At 40.8% G+C, this 15,661-nt stretch overlaps 1 protein-coding gene and 1 pseudogene across 2 annotated transcripts; both read right to left on the reverse strand.

Moving 5' to 3' along the window:
* Positions 1-3,356: 3,356 nt before the first annotated feature.
* Positions 3,357-5,601, reverse strand: LOC147885457 (uncharacterized; annotated as a pseudogene). Its single transcript, XR_015543450.1, has 2 exons — positions 3,510-5,601; positions 3,357-3,477 (listed from the first exon to the last, which is right to left on the reverse strand). The product of XR_015543450.1 is annotated as an uncharacterized LOC147885457 (transcript).
* Positions 5,602-11,940: 6,339 nt separating this feature from the next.
* LOC147885458 (butanoate--CoA ligase AAE1-like) lies at positions 11,941-15,078 on the reverse strand. The gene is made up of 2 exons (XM_087396367.1): positions 14,257-15,078; positions 11,941-13,833 (listed from the first exon to the last, which is right to left on the reverse strand). Exons 1-2 carry the CDS (start codon positions 14,452-14,454, stop codon positions 12,364-12,366), a joined length of 1,668 nt encoding a protein of 555 aa, XP_087252493.1. The 5' UTR covers positions 14,455-15,078; the 3' UTR covers positions 11,941-12,363.
* Between the last annotated feature and the right edge of the window lie 583 nt (positions 15,079-15,661).

Consider the following 15,661-nt stretch of genomic DNA (forward strand, 5'->3'; position numbering starts at 1 on the left):
ATGCGTGATAAACACCCCTCTTTTGTTATCGGGGTCACAATAAATTAAAAGCTTAGCTATAAACTTAAATAGCACGATGTAAAAATTGAGTGTAAAATATGCGTTATTTGAGTGTGGATTGGGTTAAGTGATTGGGCATAAGGTTATGCTAGGGAGAGAAAAAAAAGAGGAGTTTTGAAAAATTATAGTAAAAATAGGAAGGAATTAGAGTACTATGAGAAAAATAGAGAAAATCTAGGAAAATTTGGAAAGAATTAAGGAGCGTTGGTGAGAGAAAAGGGGAAAGAAATAGAAAGAATAGAGGAAAAGGAGAGAGAAGAACAATGGGGAGAGGAGAGAAAAATAATGAATTCACGGGAGAGGAGAGAAAAATAATGAATTCACGAGAAAAGAAAATAGGAAGCATTAGGAAAATAAGAGAGTAGTTTGAAAGGATTTAGAAAATAGGAAAAAAAGAATAATAAAAAAGTAGTCTATAATTATGAATAAACTAGAAATTAGAAATTCGAAGTAAGTTTAGAAATTATAAGGAAACTAGAATGAAAATTAAGTTGACGTTTCTATTAAAAAAAAGAAAAATAGGAAAAATAGAAAGTAAGAAAATAAGAAAAACACGAAAAATTTGAGATAAAGAAAAAATTAAAAAATAGAAGAGAAATAAAGAAGAAAATTTGAAAAAATAAAGAGAGGAATAGAAGAAAAAATCAAGGTATAAGGGAAAATTATAATGGAATTATATAGAAGTAGAGAGAGGGAGGAAAAAGGTAAGGAAGGGGGGGAGGGGGGGGGGGCGGAACATATATATATATATATATAGGTAAGGAGGGGAGGAATATATATATATATATATATATATATATATATATATAGAGAGAGAGAGAGAGAGGGGGACGGAGGGACGGAGGGGAGGAGTATATGTAAGATTGAAGGGAAAGAAAACGAAAGAGAAAGGGGGTGAGGTAAATGAATGAGGCAGAGAGAGGGCGCATTGGAAAGGGGGGAGTAAATGAACTAAGAAAATGAAAAGACTCAACCGAACATGTGAGTCCATGGCACAATAAAAGAAAGGAATGACGTGGTGGGCAAGACTCACATAGTGAAGAAGTCACCGGCCGTGGAGATTCTAAAGGTTTGTTGTGATGATGAGGAGGTCATGGGGAGTCGAAAAGAGTCAAAGGTCAGAGATCACACGTGAAGAGTAAAGAATGCATGAGTGCAGAGAGGGAAGGAAGACACAAGGGATGGTAAGTACATGCTAGCGAAAGCCCAGAAGCAGAGCATAGAGGCAAGATGTTTCAGCAAGCGCGAACAGCAAGGATGGCATGGGCATAGAGTAGGAGACTAATGCAAACAAGTTGGGGAGGGATTTCGCAGGCTTTCGAAGTGGGAGAAAGTGATGGGAAGGGGGGCATTTTCGACAATGGGTACAATCGGTACAAATGGAAGGTGAGTAGTCACAGGTGTGAGGTTAAGGGTCGGGTAGTTAGAGAGTATGGGAGAGTTGAGGGGGAGGTTGGTTTTGGATTCTTTAAAAATTTTAATACAGGTTTTAAAGATGGTATAAATTAATGAAAAATAGGGAGTTATTAAACAAAAGGAAGTTTTTGTTATGAACAATAGTAATGGGAAATTTTAAAAGTACGCTAAAAAAATAGAAGAAATAGAAAAGAAAACCAAGAAGGGACGAGATAAGGAGTAAATTAAAAATTGAAGATAATAATAGTGTGTAATTGGTAAGAAAATAATATGAAAAAATAAGTAGAAACAATAAAAAATAAGAAAAATAAGATATTAGAAGATAAGAATAGACAAAAAATACAAGGAAAAATAAGGAGAATTGGAAAAATTAAACAAGAAAAGAAAATAAGAAAGGACTAAAAAATAGGCAAAAAGGAAAAACTTAGGAAATGAGGAAAAAATAAGAAAAATAGGATGAAAAGGAAATAATTAAGGAAGGTGGGGAAATTTTAAAAAGGGGAGGGGGGGCAAGGGGGAGAAATAGAGAAAAAAAGTAGAGGCAAATTGGAAATGCAAGAGAGGTCAAGAAGGTCACTGCTACTCACAACTTTGTCTTGTGCCCTTTTTAAAAGATCATTATAGATAATCTCATATTGACCATTTATTTTTTTTTGGAGTTTCTCATTTTCTCTAAAAATTGCATGACTACTAATGCTACAAGAAATCCCTTGGATATAACTGATTTCGATTTCTTTACTTGGGATAAAACAGAAAGCTTGACTTGTCTTTTATAATCGTACTTGAATCACTATCATCTTATTATGGCAAAGTTGATTCCATGAAATCTCATTTGTAGTTTTCTATGTATTGGTGACAGGGATAACAATCGTAAGCCGATTTTGAAGCCCGGCTTCTACAACATGCTTGAGATGTACTAACATTCATCGTGTTGTGATGGTGCCAAGTGAGTCAACTTACCTTCAATGCTTGGAGTCAGAGTCGGCTTACCTTCAATGCTTGGATGACACCAAATGAGATTGGATCACTTTGCCACCACTTATGATCGAGACACCATTACTAGATAATGGTTTTGTTGTACATTTCTATGTTGATAGATGATTGATAAAATTGTACTGCTTTCACTTGGGGTCCATGTACCACAAAAACTTGTTTGAGTTATTGGATATTGTATGATTATGACAATGGATGTTATGCATGTGGGAATCCTTATCCATTTCAAGGAAAAGTGATGATTATGAATGCATTGCCTTGGGGTGCCTGTCCATGACTTTAGTACTATGATAGTAGGAAACACACACACAATCCTCTCTCCCCTTTTGCACTTACAAATTTAAATTTGTTTACCTTCTTGAAAGAGATATTATAATACAACAGTCGGTCACCTTGTGTAGATGAAATGGGCATGCCCAAACCATAGAAAGATCGATCGCACCAAAAGCATGCTCTGAAATAGAATGATGCACCCAGCAACCAGTTTCAGACAGTATTCAGGATGTAAATTCCTCAGAAAGAAAGTATTCCACATACAAAAGCAAACTAGCCCTTAATATGCTTAAGCTGGTGCACGATAAAACTAGGATAGATATGCTCTAAAATGCTGCCAGACACTTGGCTTTTGAGGTCTACTCCTAGCTTCTACTAGCCACCCATTGCTAATCTAGGTGCATCTGCATTGGCATCCATATTCCATGAAAGGTTCCATCTAGAGGCTGCCCCAACCAACCTTTGCCAGTACGCTTAGGATTTAAAAAATAGTGATATTGAGTGGGAATTCCGCTGCTCGCACAGATAGTGAAGCAAATATTGATGCCTCTATTGTCGTCATGCCTCTATTGTCGTCATACCATAGGCATCAATAGATACCGGGATGTGGGTTCCATACAGTCTGAGAATATAGATCAAATACTTGATCAGGGCCCATGAAGCCTTCGTGTATGATAGTTTCAGGCTAGACTCAGCAAATGAGGCCTTTGTGTATGATAGCAGGGTCCATGAAGCCTCCCTGTATGATAGCTTCGTTGGCTAGACACACCAAATTAAAAATATAGATTGTACCACATCTAGACTGAGCAAATTAAAAATACAGAATGTACCACATCCTCTTAAAAACTCCCGGAGACTCTGTATAGAGTGCATGGCATTCAGAAAGGAAATATCTAGGGAAAAACCTCTTTTTAAAAAAACTTTTTGTTCTTTCCTATTAATCAATTATTTCAAACTGTAAGATAATAGAAAAGAAAACCTTTCTTCAATCATCAATGCTAAAGGAACAAATGATGTCCAGTCCATTAGCATGAGAAACACCATATTCAAACCACCGGTATGGGATTTCATTCCAATCTAGATGCATGATCGCTATGCTCAATATCCATGATCTAAGTAATGAAGAAATGAGGGGAAGGGAGTCGTTGAATGGTGTCTAAGCTTCTGCAAATTCTTGGCTTCTACAAACTGGACGATCTCATTGCCAGCCTTTGGGACAGGTTGCAAGTTTGACTCAATAGCAGGAACACTTGCACATGTTGACCATCTGCATGAGCTTTGTTGCAGCTTCAATGTTGTCCTTATCAGCTTTCACCATTGCAAGAGCTGCTAGTGCAGTATCACGCTCCATCCACACATCATTTCTATCTGCATATGCAGCATCTCTTTGTAACAGAGCTGCATCACGTTCAGCATATGCAGTCTTCTTTTCTGCTATAGCTGTGTCTCGTTTAGCAAAGGCAGCATCCCTTTCAGCCACAACATCCATCGATTTCAAAGCAAGGTGAACCCTCAAATGGTCTTTCAGATTATTTGCATCGAAATTAGCCCAATGGCATAACCCAATTCTGCCCGGGTCCTCCATTCAACCTTACAGCCAATGATCTGCTTCTCAATTTCATCCGATATGCTTTATGTTAGCCACTTAACCCTTCATGATCAATGAGAGCGCTTTTCAAGCTGTCATGTTCGCACTATTAGTCTTAGGCTTTCCATCCTCTAGTGTGGAAAACCGTCAGGTAGTTGGAGAAACATACGAAATCTTAACATCAAAAAAGCAAGAGCGGCATATGTATCTAACAGGTGCCAAAGCACAAGGTCGCTCATGTTTTGCCGGAACGTAAGGTCACGAGGATGCATACGTAAAAACAGAGTCACGGTCCATATGCGAAAACAGAGTCACGATCTATAACAATCCCCAGCCAGCAGAAGACTCCTCAACGGTTGTGGCTAGCTGAAGAGTAAGGCAAAGAGCCATGGTGCTAAGCATCCACTCTTGTACTGCAAGCAGCAAAGTAAGGCAAAGAGCTATGGGATTATCCAAAGCGCCATGGGGCTTGTATACTAGGATACAGAGGAAATATTACTGAGTTGTGGGTTGCTACAGCCAGTTGGTCCCTCCTATATCACCTCCGAACCATCCGAGGTCACAGAGCTAGAAAGGAGAACCTCCTGATCATGGACAATGCACGAAGGAAGTGGAAGCTACCAGAGCTCATACCACAGAGCTGGATAGCAAGGGAGTCGAGGCATCAAGTGAGGTTACTACTAAGCTTTATCAAGAGCAAAAACATAGATATGCAGTACAAACGGCCCTCTATGAGACTCGCCTCCTTATGTTTAAAATTATGGCATCTCAACGTATGTGGAGAACTCTGCCTCGCTATAAGCGAAGAGTTGTAGCAGAGAAAGAGTCCACGATGGACTAGAATGAAGATCGACAAGGGTAGATCCAAAAACCTGGAAGACGTCTTGACAATCGTTCCAATCCCTAGCAGGTTCCGCTCCATCTGTCCGGCTCGAGAGGTAGAGGGTTATCACCCCTTCTATCAAAGCATTCTCGTTGGGATCCAATGCTTCCAGCCCCTCTGCTGTTTCCACGATGGACTAGCCACTCGAATCGAAGGCCTCGAAGTGTGAATGTATGTGCTGAACTCCAAGTAATTCCCATTTGAGCTGCAGACTTGGCTAAATCGTCCCAAATCCGATTTCAAAGATGCCACCTTTGGCGTGAGAAAGAGGAGAAGTTAGCGATGTGAAGGGTTAGGGATTATATAAGGGACAGGAAGTGGAGAAGAGCAAGACGGTGAGGGTTTGGGAAAGGAGAAGGGAAAGGTGGGCGGAAACCTAAATCCCCAAAGCCAGAGCGATTGCAATCCCCTCTCAAACTCTTAGCCATTACTAAGGCATTATTAAGGGGTATGGGGTTCAAAGATGCGAGGTATGGCATGGTCCATCATTGCTTGTGTACTTCCGCATCTTATCCTTACTTGTACCAAGGCATATGCCGTCAAGCGCTCCCTCATCTTGTAAGTAAGCTCAATCCTTCAATCCCCCCTCCTCTCCTCAATCAGTGTGACCACCATGTAAGCATGTCGGTGAGTGGGTAGTTACTAGGCATACACCACTTCTCAATGTGTGCCATTAATTGCCTAGGACTGGTGGTCCTAGCACTATAATTGAGGGCTCACTAGACGCTAAAAACTTTTAAGCCCATCGAATATGATGAGCCTTACATGTAGCCATTTGAAGATCCCCGAAACTGGGTGATTAGTGCAAAAATCCTGATCATTCTCCTACAATACCTTAACGTAATGAGTAGTCACCACTGATCATAGCTTACGCTTCTACTCAATGGCAAACAAAACCTAGAGATATTCTCTAATCATGGCAAGGATCCCCGAGGTGGGTGTGTGTGTGTGTGTGTGTGTGTGTGTGTGTGTCTGTAGTAGATGTCTACGAGTTGTAGATGAGTGAGAGAATTGGTGGTAAAGCTAAAGGGGGAAAAAATCTATTGCTTAATCAAATAATTGGTTTCTCTTTTCAAAAATTGTGGGAAAACATCCAATCAAATTTTTAAAAAATAATGGTCATCTGGTCCTATGCAATTTTGCTAGCAAATTAGTTGTTGTCCTGCATAGCCATTCCTCACCAACAAAAGGCCATTTTAAAGAATGTTTTTTGGGAAAATGGATTTCCATTTCCCCATGAGCAAGTGCGAATTTGGGCCACACGGTGTCGTGTCATCGTCTAGCCCAAATTTTTGCCTCGTCACACTTGGGGCCTCTAGGCCATTTTTTCTCAAATTTATTTGGGGGGATGGATCTCCTTGGCCCCAAGAGCTATTACCCCAAAAACAATTTTGAAAAAAAATGGCCAAGAGGCCCCAAGTGCGAGCTCGCATGCATTTGGGCCAGAGAGTGTCAAGTGTGTCCTAGCTTGCACTTGGGGCCTCCAAGCCTTTTTTTTTTCAAAATGAAGAGTTGTCGTCTAGCCCAAATGCACCTATACTTGGGGCCTCCAAGCCTTTTTTCTTTCGAGAATGGCTCTCCATGGATCCAAATAGCCAATTCTCAAAAAAAAATCAAGAAAAAAAAATTAGCTCCCCTACCCAACTCTACCCCAAGAGGCCTTTCCAAAAATAATGCCATTGTTGTGATTTAATACCGAAACAAAAGAGCCTTGTTTGGAGGCCCGTATCTCCCAAATGTTATGGAATCTGGAAAAAATAAATAGTGCCACTTTTAAGGCTCTTTTGATTTCCTAGAACTTTGGTCCTCATCACTTTCTGTGAAAATCTGTCATCTTAGGCCTCAAATCTGCATTTTTGAATTGGGCACAAATATCCAAGAAAAAAATTAGACCAAGGTACTTTCTCCTGCTCTTTGGGCTATGATTTTCCCATCCAAATGGTTGAATCATGTAAATTACGAAGCATCAAAGTTGCAGCTTGTTGGAAAAACTACAACTCTCTCATGCAAACTTTTCCTAAAATAAATGATCTTTCCATACATATATCTTGATGACATATATCAAAATGTGGACACAAAACATGGAAGCAAAAATACGATGCAATGATCTAATGGGTATTCAAAAAATGTCCACATATTATACTCTTTAAGATTGATCTACAAATTCAATTCATATTCTATCATTGAAGTGATAGATTTGGTCTAGAAAGGGGAGTGCTTCACCAACATAGAAAGAATGGGAGAAAGAAAATAGAAAGAGGTTGAGAGAAGGAGGTTGAGAGGAGGTTGAGAGGAGGAGGCTAAGGGGAGGTTGAGAGGAAGAAGCTTAGAGGAGGTTGAGTAGAGGAATAGGTTGAGATGAGTGAATGGTGATAGTTTGGAAGAGACTCCCGGGAGGTGTTTGGGGAGGTGTTTGGAAGAGACTCCTAGGAGGTGTTTGGGTCCCGGTGGGGACACTTCTCAAAAATATTGTTTTTTTTTTGGGGGGGGGGGAGGGAATCCTTGATTTGGGGAGCCACCAAGAGAGGGTGGACAGTAGGTACTAGGGGGGGCCATGCAAAAGTCAAGGGGGGGAATAAATGCCCCAAACAATGGTGGGGGCAAAGAGGGTGACAATTGGGAGACTGGGGGGACCAAGGAAGGTCTCTCCACCAATGAGAGGCCAATATGGAATCCTCCATTCTTTTAATGCCCAAGCCTGCCCATTGGCTGGTTTGCTAATCACAGATCTTAAGGGCCTAATCCTAGAGGCAATTTTTGAGTCCAAAATTCCCCTCATGTTGGGCTATGCTTATTCACAATGTATTTATTTCTCCTTACACCTAGGTTATTCAAAGAGTTAATGAGAATTACATTAGAATATTCGGATCTTTGGGTCCTTAGAATATGAGAATATGGGAGCCAACAAATATTACGATCAAGACGAGGAATATTGACAAGAGGATTTGGCCCCTTAGGTGACATGAGCTACCTAGGAAAAATCCAAAACTTAAGACTATAGTGTTTGATAAAGTGTAATAGGATAAGAAATCAGCAACTATTTGCATGTAGTGTCTGTGAAAAAGGAAATTGATTCATATAGTAATGTGTAATATGCTACCCTACTCAACAAAATTGAAAAATCTATTACAACACCATCTCAAGGAATTTGGGGATTTTCATATTTTGGGAATTCCAAATATGTTTTAGATTTTTTCCCAAAAGAAAGAGGGTTTTATATTACTTCTAGCATATACAACTTGTTCAACTAATAAAGATCAACAAAAGGAAACTAAGACAGAAAGAAAAGCAAATCATACATCAGTTATAGATTGAGGGTCTTTGATCTTGGCTTTGAAGTCTCTAATCAAAGCCTTGCCATCTTGAAAGACGGCCCATTTTCCTTCTTTTTTGGCTGCCTTTACCTTTGCAAGCTCCGAGGTCCTAATCTTTAGCTAATCCATCCACACGCTTAATCCTTTTAGCTTATTCAATTGTCTGACAATCTGAGTTCTTCATCTTTTGACTCGAAGGTAAGAATTGCATGCGCTTCTTCTTTTCCAATATTTAACTCTAGGTCTTCCCATTCAACTCCTCGTAGCTTAACTAATTTTCTTACAAGCCTCTTCATACAAGTCTTCTGCTATGTACAAGTTGTTTGGTAAACCTCCAATCCTAAACATTCTTCAATTTCGTAGTCTATTAGCTTGCTCTTTGACTTCCTTCTGTAGTCGAATAGACATCTGTATATCTAAGGAGCTCTTTACTTCTCCTTTGAGCTTCTCTTGGATCTCTCCCTTGAGCTTCTCATGCATCTCTTCCATTTGACTAAAGGCAGCTTCATCATGAGCTACATACAATGAGGCTTGCCTTTTCAAGTTTGCTCTCAGCCACTTTTACTCACTCTCCTAGCTCTTGGAACTTTTGCTTCAGCTCATTGTTCTCCTTTTTGAGATGGAGAACTTGTTGTTGTAGAAGAATAATGACCTCATTTTGCATAGTGTTAGGCCAAGGTGAAGCTAATGTTGCAGCATATGAAGGTTGCTTCTCTTGTTTCATGTCCCCCATTTAAAAAAAAACAGTATGCTAGTACCCCCTTTGCTTGCAACTTTCATCGCGGCCAAACAATAGTGATTTTGACTTTGTCCCAAATATAGCTTGTCTTCCAAAGAATAAACTTGCTTTTTAATTTAAAGTGATATGTTTTAGATCCATCCACATGGTCAAATCTTATGCCCTTATTTGACAGTGGAATCTATCCTAAACACTATATTAGGGAGTCCTCCCATGTCCCACTTTCAAATAAAAGGTTAAGGTTTACCTACATGGTCAAATGTTTATCGATTATTTAAAATTGGGACTTGGTCAAGTGAAAAGGGGAGGCGGGAGAGCATTCCCTCATCTCTTAGCAACCTCTTCCAACATGTACATGAGCAGCATTGGTAGTGGCTCCCAAAAATTTCACTCATGGGAATGCAAAAAATGTGGAAGCCTTTAGATATCACCGCCTCTAGATTAGGCCCCTTGTCAAAGGATGGGAAGGCACTCTAATTCAAGCTTTGCTCATCACCGCCAAGGCCACTTTTAGCACATGGTTATCCACATTTGGTATGCTATCAATGTTCAACTTCTTTGTGCTCTTCACTTGTGTGTGCTTTATCTTGAAGTTATTTATGCTTTGTTTCTCCTTATTCGTTATTCATGAGAACCCACATCAAGGCCTTGTCCACAAAAGCTTGTCCTTCTTTTGGGTTTTTGTTTCCTAAGCCTACCTTTAAGGATGAGCTTAATAGAATGCAGTGTGAGTGGGTATTGTGCTATGGGCAAGAAGCGAAGTAATGAGTCTACCACATGGACTTTGATACATTTCCGTTGTTTATCCATTGCATAGGCGAATATGTCTAACTACATTTTAACAAAAATCTTATTTGGTTCAGGCAACCACACTCTTGAGTGGCAATGCTTCATACATGTTCCATTTGAATGGAATTCTAAGATAATAATTGATTCTAAGATCGAATCCAAGAATGACAAATAATTCTAAGAATATCATTAATTTTAAGATTTAAAAGCATATTAGTTCCAAGACGAATCCAACGAAGAATCATTTAGTTTTTTTTCCCCCATTCAATGAAGAATCATTTCTTCTTTTTTTTCCCCTTATAGAGGCTTGGGCTCATGGTGCACACAGCGGGATTCGATCGCGGGCTGCCGCCTTGGTAGTCAAGCAATCTACCACTAGGCTGCCTCGGCATGTGCTTAAAGAATCCTTTATTGACAAGTAGACCATAGACTTCCGGAATCCACACCAACACAAGACTCAGCCAGTCGATTAACCATGTGCAACTCACGGTTGACAAATTCCAGTAAACGGTGCACGATTTAAATTCAGGAACGGCCACTTGGCAACGGCAGAAGACTTTCGTCCGCAGTACGTCCAAAATTCGAATCTGCCAATGCAGAAAAATCCCCTTCCGTTGAATGTCTTCTTAATGCATCTCATGACTCTCGGCAAACGCATTGCCTTGAATTTTGTCCCCAGAGTGTGCGATGCGATGTCAACATTCAGTTCTGTCCTCCTTATTCCCGAGAGGAAATCTTACCTTGTGAGCCCTCTCACCTTCAAGGGCCCTGCACAAGAGACACGGAGTAATGGACGTTTAATGGACAACGTTCGGTAAGATTTCTCTGAGTCGCCCATCTCCAGGAAAATCTCTCTTCTCGAGCTTGGAATTACGGGAAATAATGAGAAGGCACCTCCGTCTAGACGTGAGATTCCGAGGAAAGCAGCTCCCTTTTCTAGAACTCAGCTTTTCGTGCACTTCTCACTGAAGAATGGGACAAATTGTGAGTGTTCCTCTTTTTACAAGACAGCAAAAATATATTCATCCGGTCCAACAACCGAATGCTCATGGGCTGTTACACGCTGTCAAGTTTATCTGTAATGCCCATGATTTCGTGAGCTTCACTTTAGCAAAGGCGCAAGGATTTGGCAGTTCGATTTGATGCTGTGAAGTCAATAGATTAGATTGAGTGGAAGTGTTGGTGGCGTAATATTCAATGTCGTCTTGTAGCGGCTTAGTATTCAATCTATGTGCAAACAGTCTAAAGTCAACAATCAATATAAGAATCAACAATGGACAAACTGGCAAACATACATGCATACATTCTTACATACACTAATACACAAACACCTATGTACACACACACACACACCAAAAAAAAAAAACTGTATTCCATGCATATACACATGCATACACACGTACATTACTTCCACGTTTCTTGGATACATAATGATCGAAGTTACAAACATATGCACATCTTTTCCCATAATCTTGCATGAATGCAGACGTACATATATTTGTTTTCTCATATTGATGATGCTTACAAGCTTTTTGTTGAAATTTTTATGAGTAACTCTTTTAAAGACATTTATACTAAAACATGCTGATGTTTATGTGAATTGTTATAGGTACCACATCTTATTCAATCCGGTTGACTTTAAATAGAACTTCTTCTATTAAGGCTACTTATAGCCTCTTAATTAGATTTTAACGAATGGGTGCAGATGTAATAGGCAAACTTTGCAAGCTAATATTGTTGGTGTTATTTAATTTTAATGGTAGAGCCTCCTGTGAATTATTTCATGCACATTGTTATGGGACCATTTCTTTGTGTTCATTCAAGTGTAATCAATTATAGATGATCTCTCACTGATAATTACCCGATTCTATGACAGGATTCTTGATGGAAGCCAGATGCCATAGACCTCAACCCTGAGCAAATTTTATCATGCTATCGAGAATGGCACAATGTAGTTGATGGTGGAATCAAGTATAGGTACTCTATTAGTGACAATCTGTGTTATACAATCAGTGGCCAAGCAGTCAAAAATGGCACTTGGCTAGTGGGTGGCAAACGCCTGAACAAACCAGAAAAGATGAGCAATAGGCACAGAGAAAGCAACCGGATCATAAGATCCTTATCACCATAGATCTCTTGAACATCAATGATATCAATTACATGAATGTGGCACGAGGAGAGTGCTGAAATTAAACATTGTCAATATGCTGCCTCCGAGAAAATACATTAGGGCAAACACACACAGCTATGACATAAACGCTCCAAAACTTTCAAGGACAATGGCCTGCAATGGCAGAACCTTCACGTGTCATAACCTGCTCAGCCTACTCTTTTGTGGAGTGCTCAAAGCCTTAGCTCGCTCCCTTAATACAAATTTCTGAATTTTTCCTGTTGCAGTCTTTGGCAAATCCCCAAAAATGACAGTTCGGGGAGCCATGTAGCGAGGTAAACGCTCACGGCAGTATGCGATAATGCTTTCTGCAAGACCCTCGCTTGCATCTGCACCAGGGTCCTTCAATTGGACGAAGGCACAAGGTGTTTCTCCCCAGTGGTCATCTGGCCGAGCCACCACTGCAGCTTCCAATATCCGAGGATGACTGTAGAGTATGGATTCAACTTCTATACTGCTAATATTCTCACCTCCAGAGATAATTATATCCTTTGACCTATCTTTCAGCTGGATGTAGCCATCCGGATGCATTACTGCTAAGTCACCTGTATGAAACCAACCTCCTTCAAAAGCTTCACGTGTAGCTTTTTCATCGTTCAAATAGCCCTTCATAATGGCACTCCCTCTCAACATCACCTCTCCAATTGTCTTTCCATCTCGTGGAACACTAACCATAGTCTTAGGATCCATTACAGTAGCCTCAGAAACTGCAGGAGTAGGTATGCCTTGTCGAACTTTAAATGCAGCTCGTTCTTCCAGTACAAGGGAATCCCATTCAGGTCTCCATCTGCAATGCAGTGCAGGACCAAATGTCTCTGTTAGGCCATAAGAATGGGTTACATTAAAACCAAGGTCTTCCATTCGTGAAAGTATTGAGGGAGGAGGTGGGGCACCCCCTGTAAGAACATATACGGTAGATGGCAAAGGCCTTATTTCATGAGCAGAAGCAGAAGCAAGGATGTTCAACAGTACAGGAGCACCAGATATGTGGGTAACTTTATGATTAGCAATAGCTGCATATGCATCCTTAGCTGTAACATTTCTTAGACAGATATTGGTTCCAGCCTGTGCTGCTATAGCCCATGTAAAACACCAACCATTGCAATGAAACATTGGTACTGTCCAAAGATATACTGGAAAATCCTTCATCCCCCACATCATTACTGACATAATTGAATTTAAATAGGCACCTCTATGGTGATAGACTACCCCTTTTGGCCTTGAGGTCGTTCCGGATGTATAGTTCAGACTGATAGTTTGCCATTCATCAGATGGCCATCGAGTTTGAAAATGAGGATCCCCATCCTTCAAGAGACTTTCATACTCAAGTTCTCCATAGTCTGCTGCACCACCTTGGCCCAACTGGTCCTTGATGACAATAACAATTGGCAAATTGGAGGTCTCTGCAGATAGGAGTTTCACGGACTCATGCACGAGAGGCAAATATTGGTAATCGACAAACACAGCCTTTGTATCTGCATGCTTGAAAAGGCTCGCCATGGTTTGAGCATTAAGACGAATGTTCAAAGTGTTCAGGACTGCCCCTGCCATTGGCACCCCAAAGTGCATCTCATACATTGCAGGGATGTTTGGAGCAACCGCAGCCACCTAATTTCCAGGATACAAGGAATGCATGAATGCAAAGAGACGCGTAACACAAAACGCATTGTAACATAGCCATCCCCCAAAACACTCTTAGCAGTTAAATAAATTAGAATGCGTCTTTGATAATGAGCCCGTGCTCTTTTGAATCCAAAATCCGTCAGATGATCTATCAAAATTCAGCAAGCAGAACAAGCAGGAACGGTTTCTGGGTAACAAGTTCCTGCTGTGTTTAAATTACGTCAACACTAATCAATTCTGTACGATTGAGGCATTCTCGTGGATTGTGTAGGTGTTAGATGCAGACCTAACCGCTGCCTCTGTTTTACTATTCATACCCAAAAAATAAAACTCACCCTGAAACCTTTCTTAGCGGTGTGCGCAAAAGCAAAAGCAACTCAGCCCTCAGCTGAATCGAAAAGTACTCACCACATCGCCCGCTTGGATTCTTAGTGATACGAGTGCAGATGCAAGCCTTCGGCAACGCTCATAGGTTTCGGACCAGTTGTATGTGATGCTTCCATAAATTATCGAAGGGCGCTCTCCGCAAGTTATGGCCGCCCGCTCCAGAAACATGAGGGGGGTGAGAGGCGCAAAATTGGCAGGGGACTTCTGCAAAGCGTCCATTTTTTTGCGAGTGTGTGATGAAAGGCGTTTTGCAATTCCAAAAGATGTGTAATTAGCAGAGTGCAACTAAACAAGCTAGGGAAAGGTTGACTGGTTCCATGATGGAAAGGGGTAATAGCACAAGATGAGGGGAAGCGGAAGCCAATTCTTGGGAGGATGGGGGGCAGGTTGCAGGAACCCACAACAAATCAGGGAGGAAAAAAGCACAGAGAAGCCAATTTACAACAATCAGAGGGAGGTTCGAAGCAGATGTGGAGATAAGACTCTTGTATGGAATGCAACCCACAACAAGGGGAGTTATTGTGAGACAGAGAAGTATGAATTCTGAGCAACCCAAAATCAAACAGGCAAAGAGAGAGTAATTGGGAGATGATTGGAGGAACCCACAAGAGGGATTTGAAGAAGCACTAAGATTGGAAGGCAATTCCTGGAGAAATCAGAAGCAAGAGAGGAGACAGTGATTGTTGGAAGCAGAGACAGGAAGGCAGATTCTTGGAGAGCAAAGGCAGAAAAGAGCAGATGCAGTTGTAGAGGGAGAGGAAGAGGATGAAGTAAGCTTGTGAGTGGTTGGGCAATTTATATGTAACAAGAACTAGACCTTCCCAACCTTGTCCTACAGTAGTCATGCCTCACCACCTCACCTCAGAGCCACCCGCCTCATGCCTCACCTCACCCCTCCTCCATCCATCATACGTCGTCCATTTGAAAAATATCCCTTTCTCTCTAGATCCTATTTTGCTACATTCGGTCCCTACTCCCTCTCTACACCTAATTTAGTGCCCTCCCTTCTTAGCTAAGAGAAAATCAATCTCTCTCTCTCTCTCTCTCTCTCTCCCCCCCCCTTGACATGTGCATGCATGTGTCTGTGCACATGTGTGTGTGTGTATATGTGTGTGTGTGTGTGAGAGAGAGAGAGAGAAGTAATAAATGCTAAACAAAAACTAAGTTTTGAAAGATAATTTCTACCAATACTTTTGAATCTACCAATACTTTTGAATGCCAGTTTCAATGTGCAACATAACTTAATCATTCCTTATCTCCATCTATATGTTATTGAAAAGAAAACAAGAGGCACCTAGGATCACTAACAGAAGAGTCAATTTTTAAGGGAGACAACCAAACAAACAAATTCAAGGAAAAAATAAACAAGAGTGCACAAGTGCGTGTGGGCATTGCCCCCTAGTATAGTGGTAAAGGCAAGAATTCT

Source organism: Dipteris shenzhenensis, chromosome 25, assembly GCF_047967505.1.
Source record: "Dipteris shenzhenensis isolate YYH24624 ecotype China chromosome 25, Dip_SZ_1.0, whole genome shotgun sequence".
Taxonomy (NCBI): domain Eukaryota; kingdom Viridiplantae; phylum Streptophyta; class Polypodiopsida; order Gleicheniales; family Dipteridaceae; genus Dipteris; species Dipteris shenzhenensis.

Bases quoted from the DNA above. Each gene is read 5' to 3' on its own strand.
- LOC147885458 (XM_087396367.1), bottom strand. From the start codon at position 14,454: ATGGACGCTTTGCAGAAGTCCCCTGCCAATTTTGCGCCTCTCACCCCC. The intron at 13,834-14,256 runs GTGAGTACTTTT...CCTGGAAATTAG, and splicing joins GAATCCAAGCGGGCGATGTG to GTGGCTGCGGTTGCTCCAAA.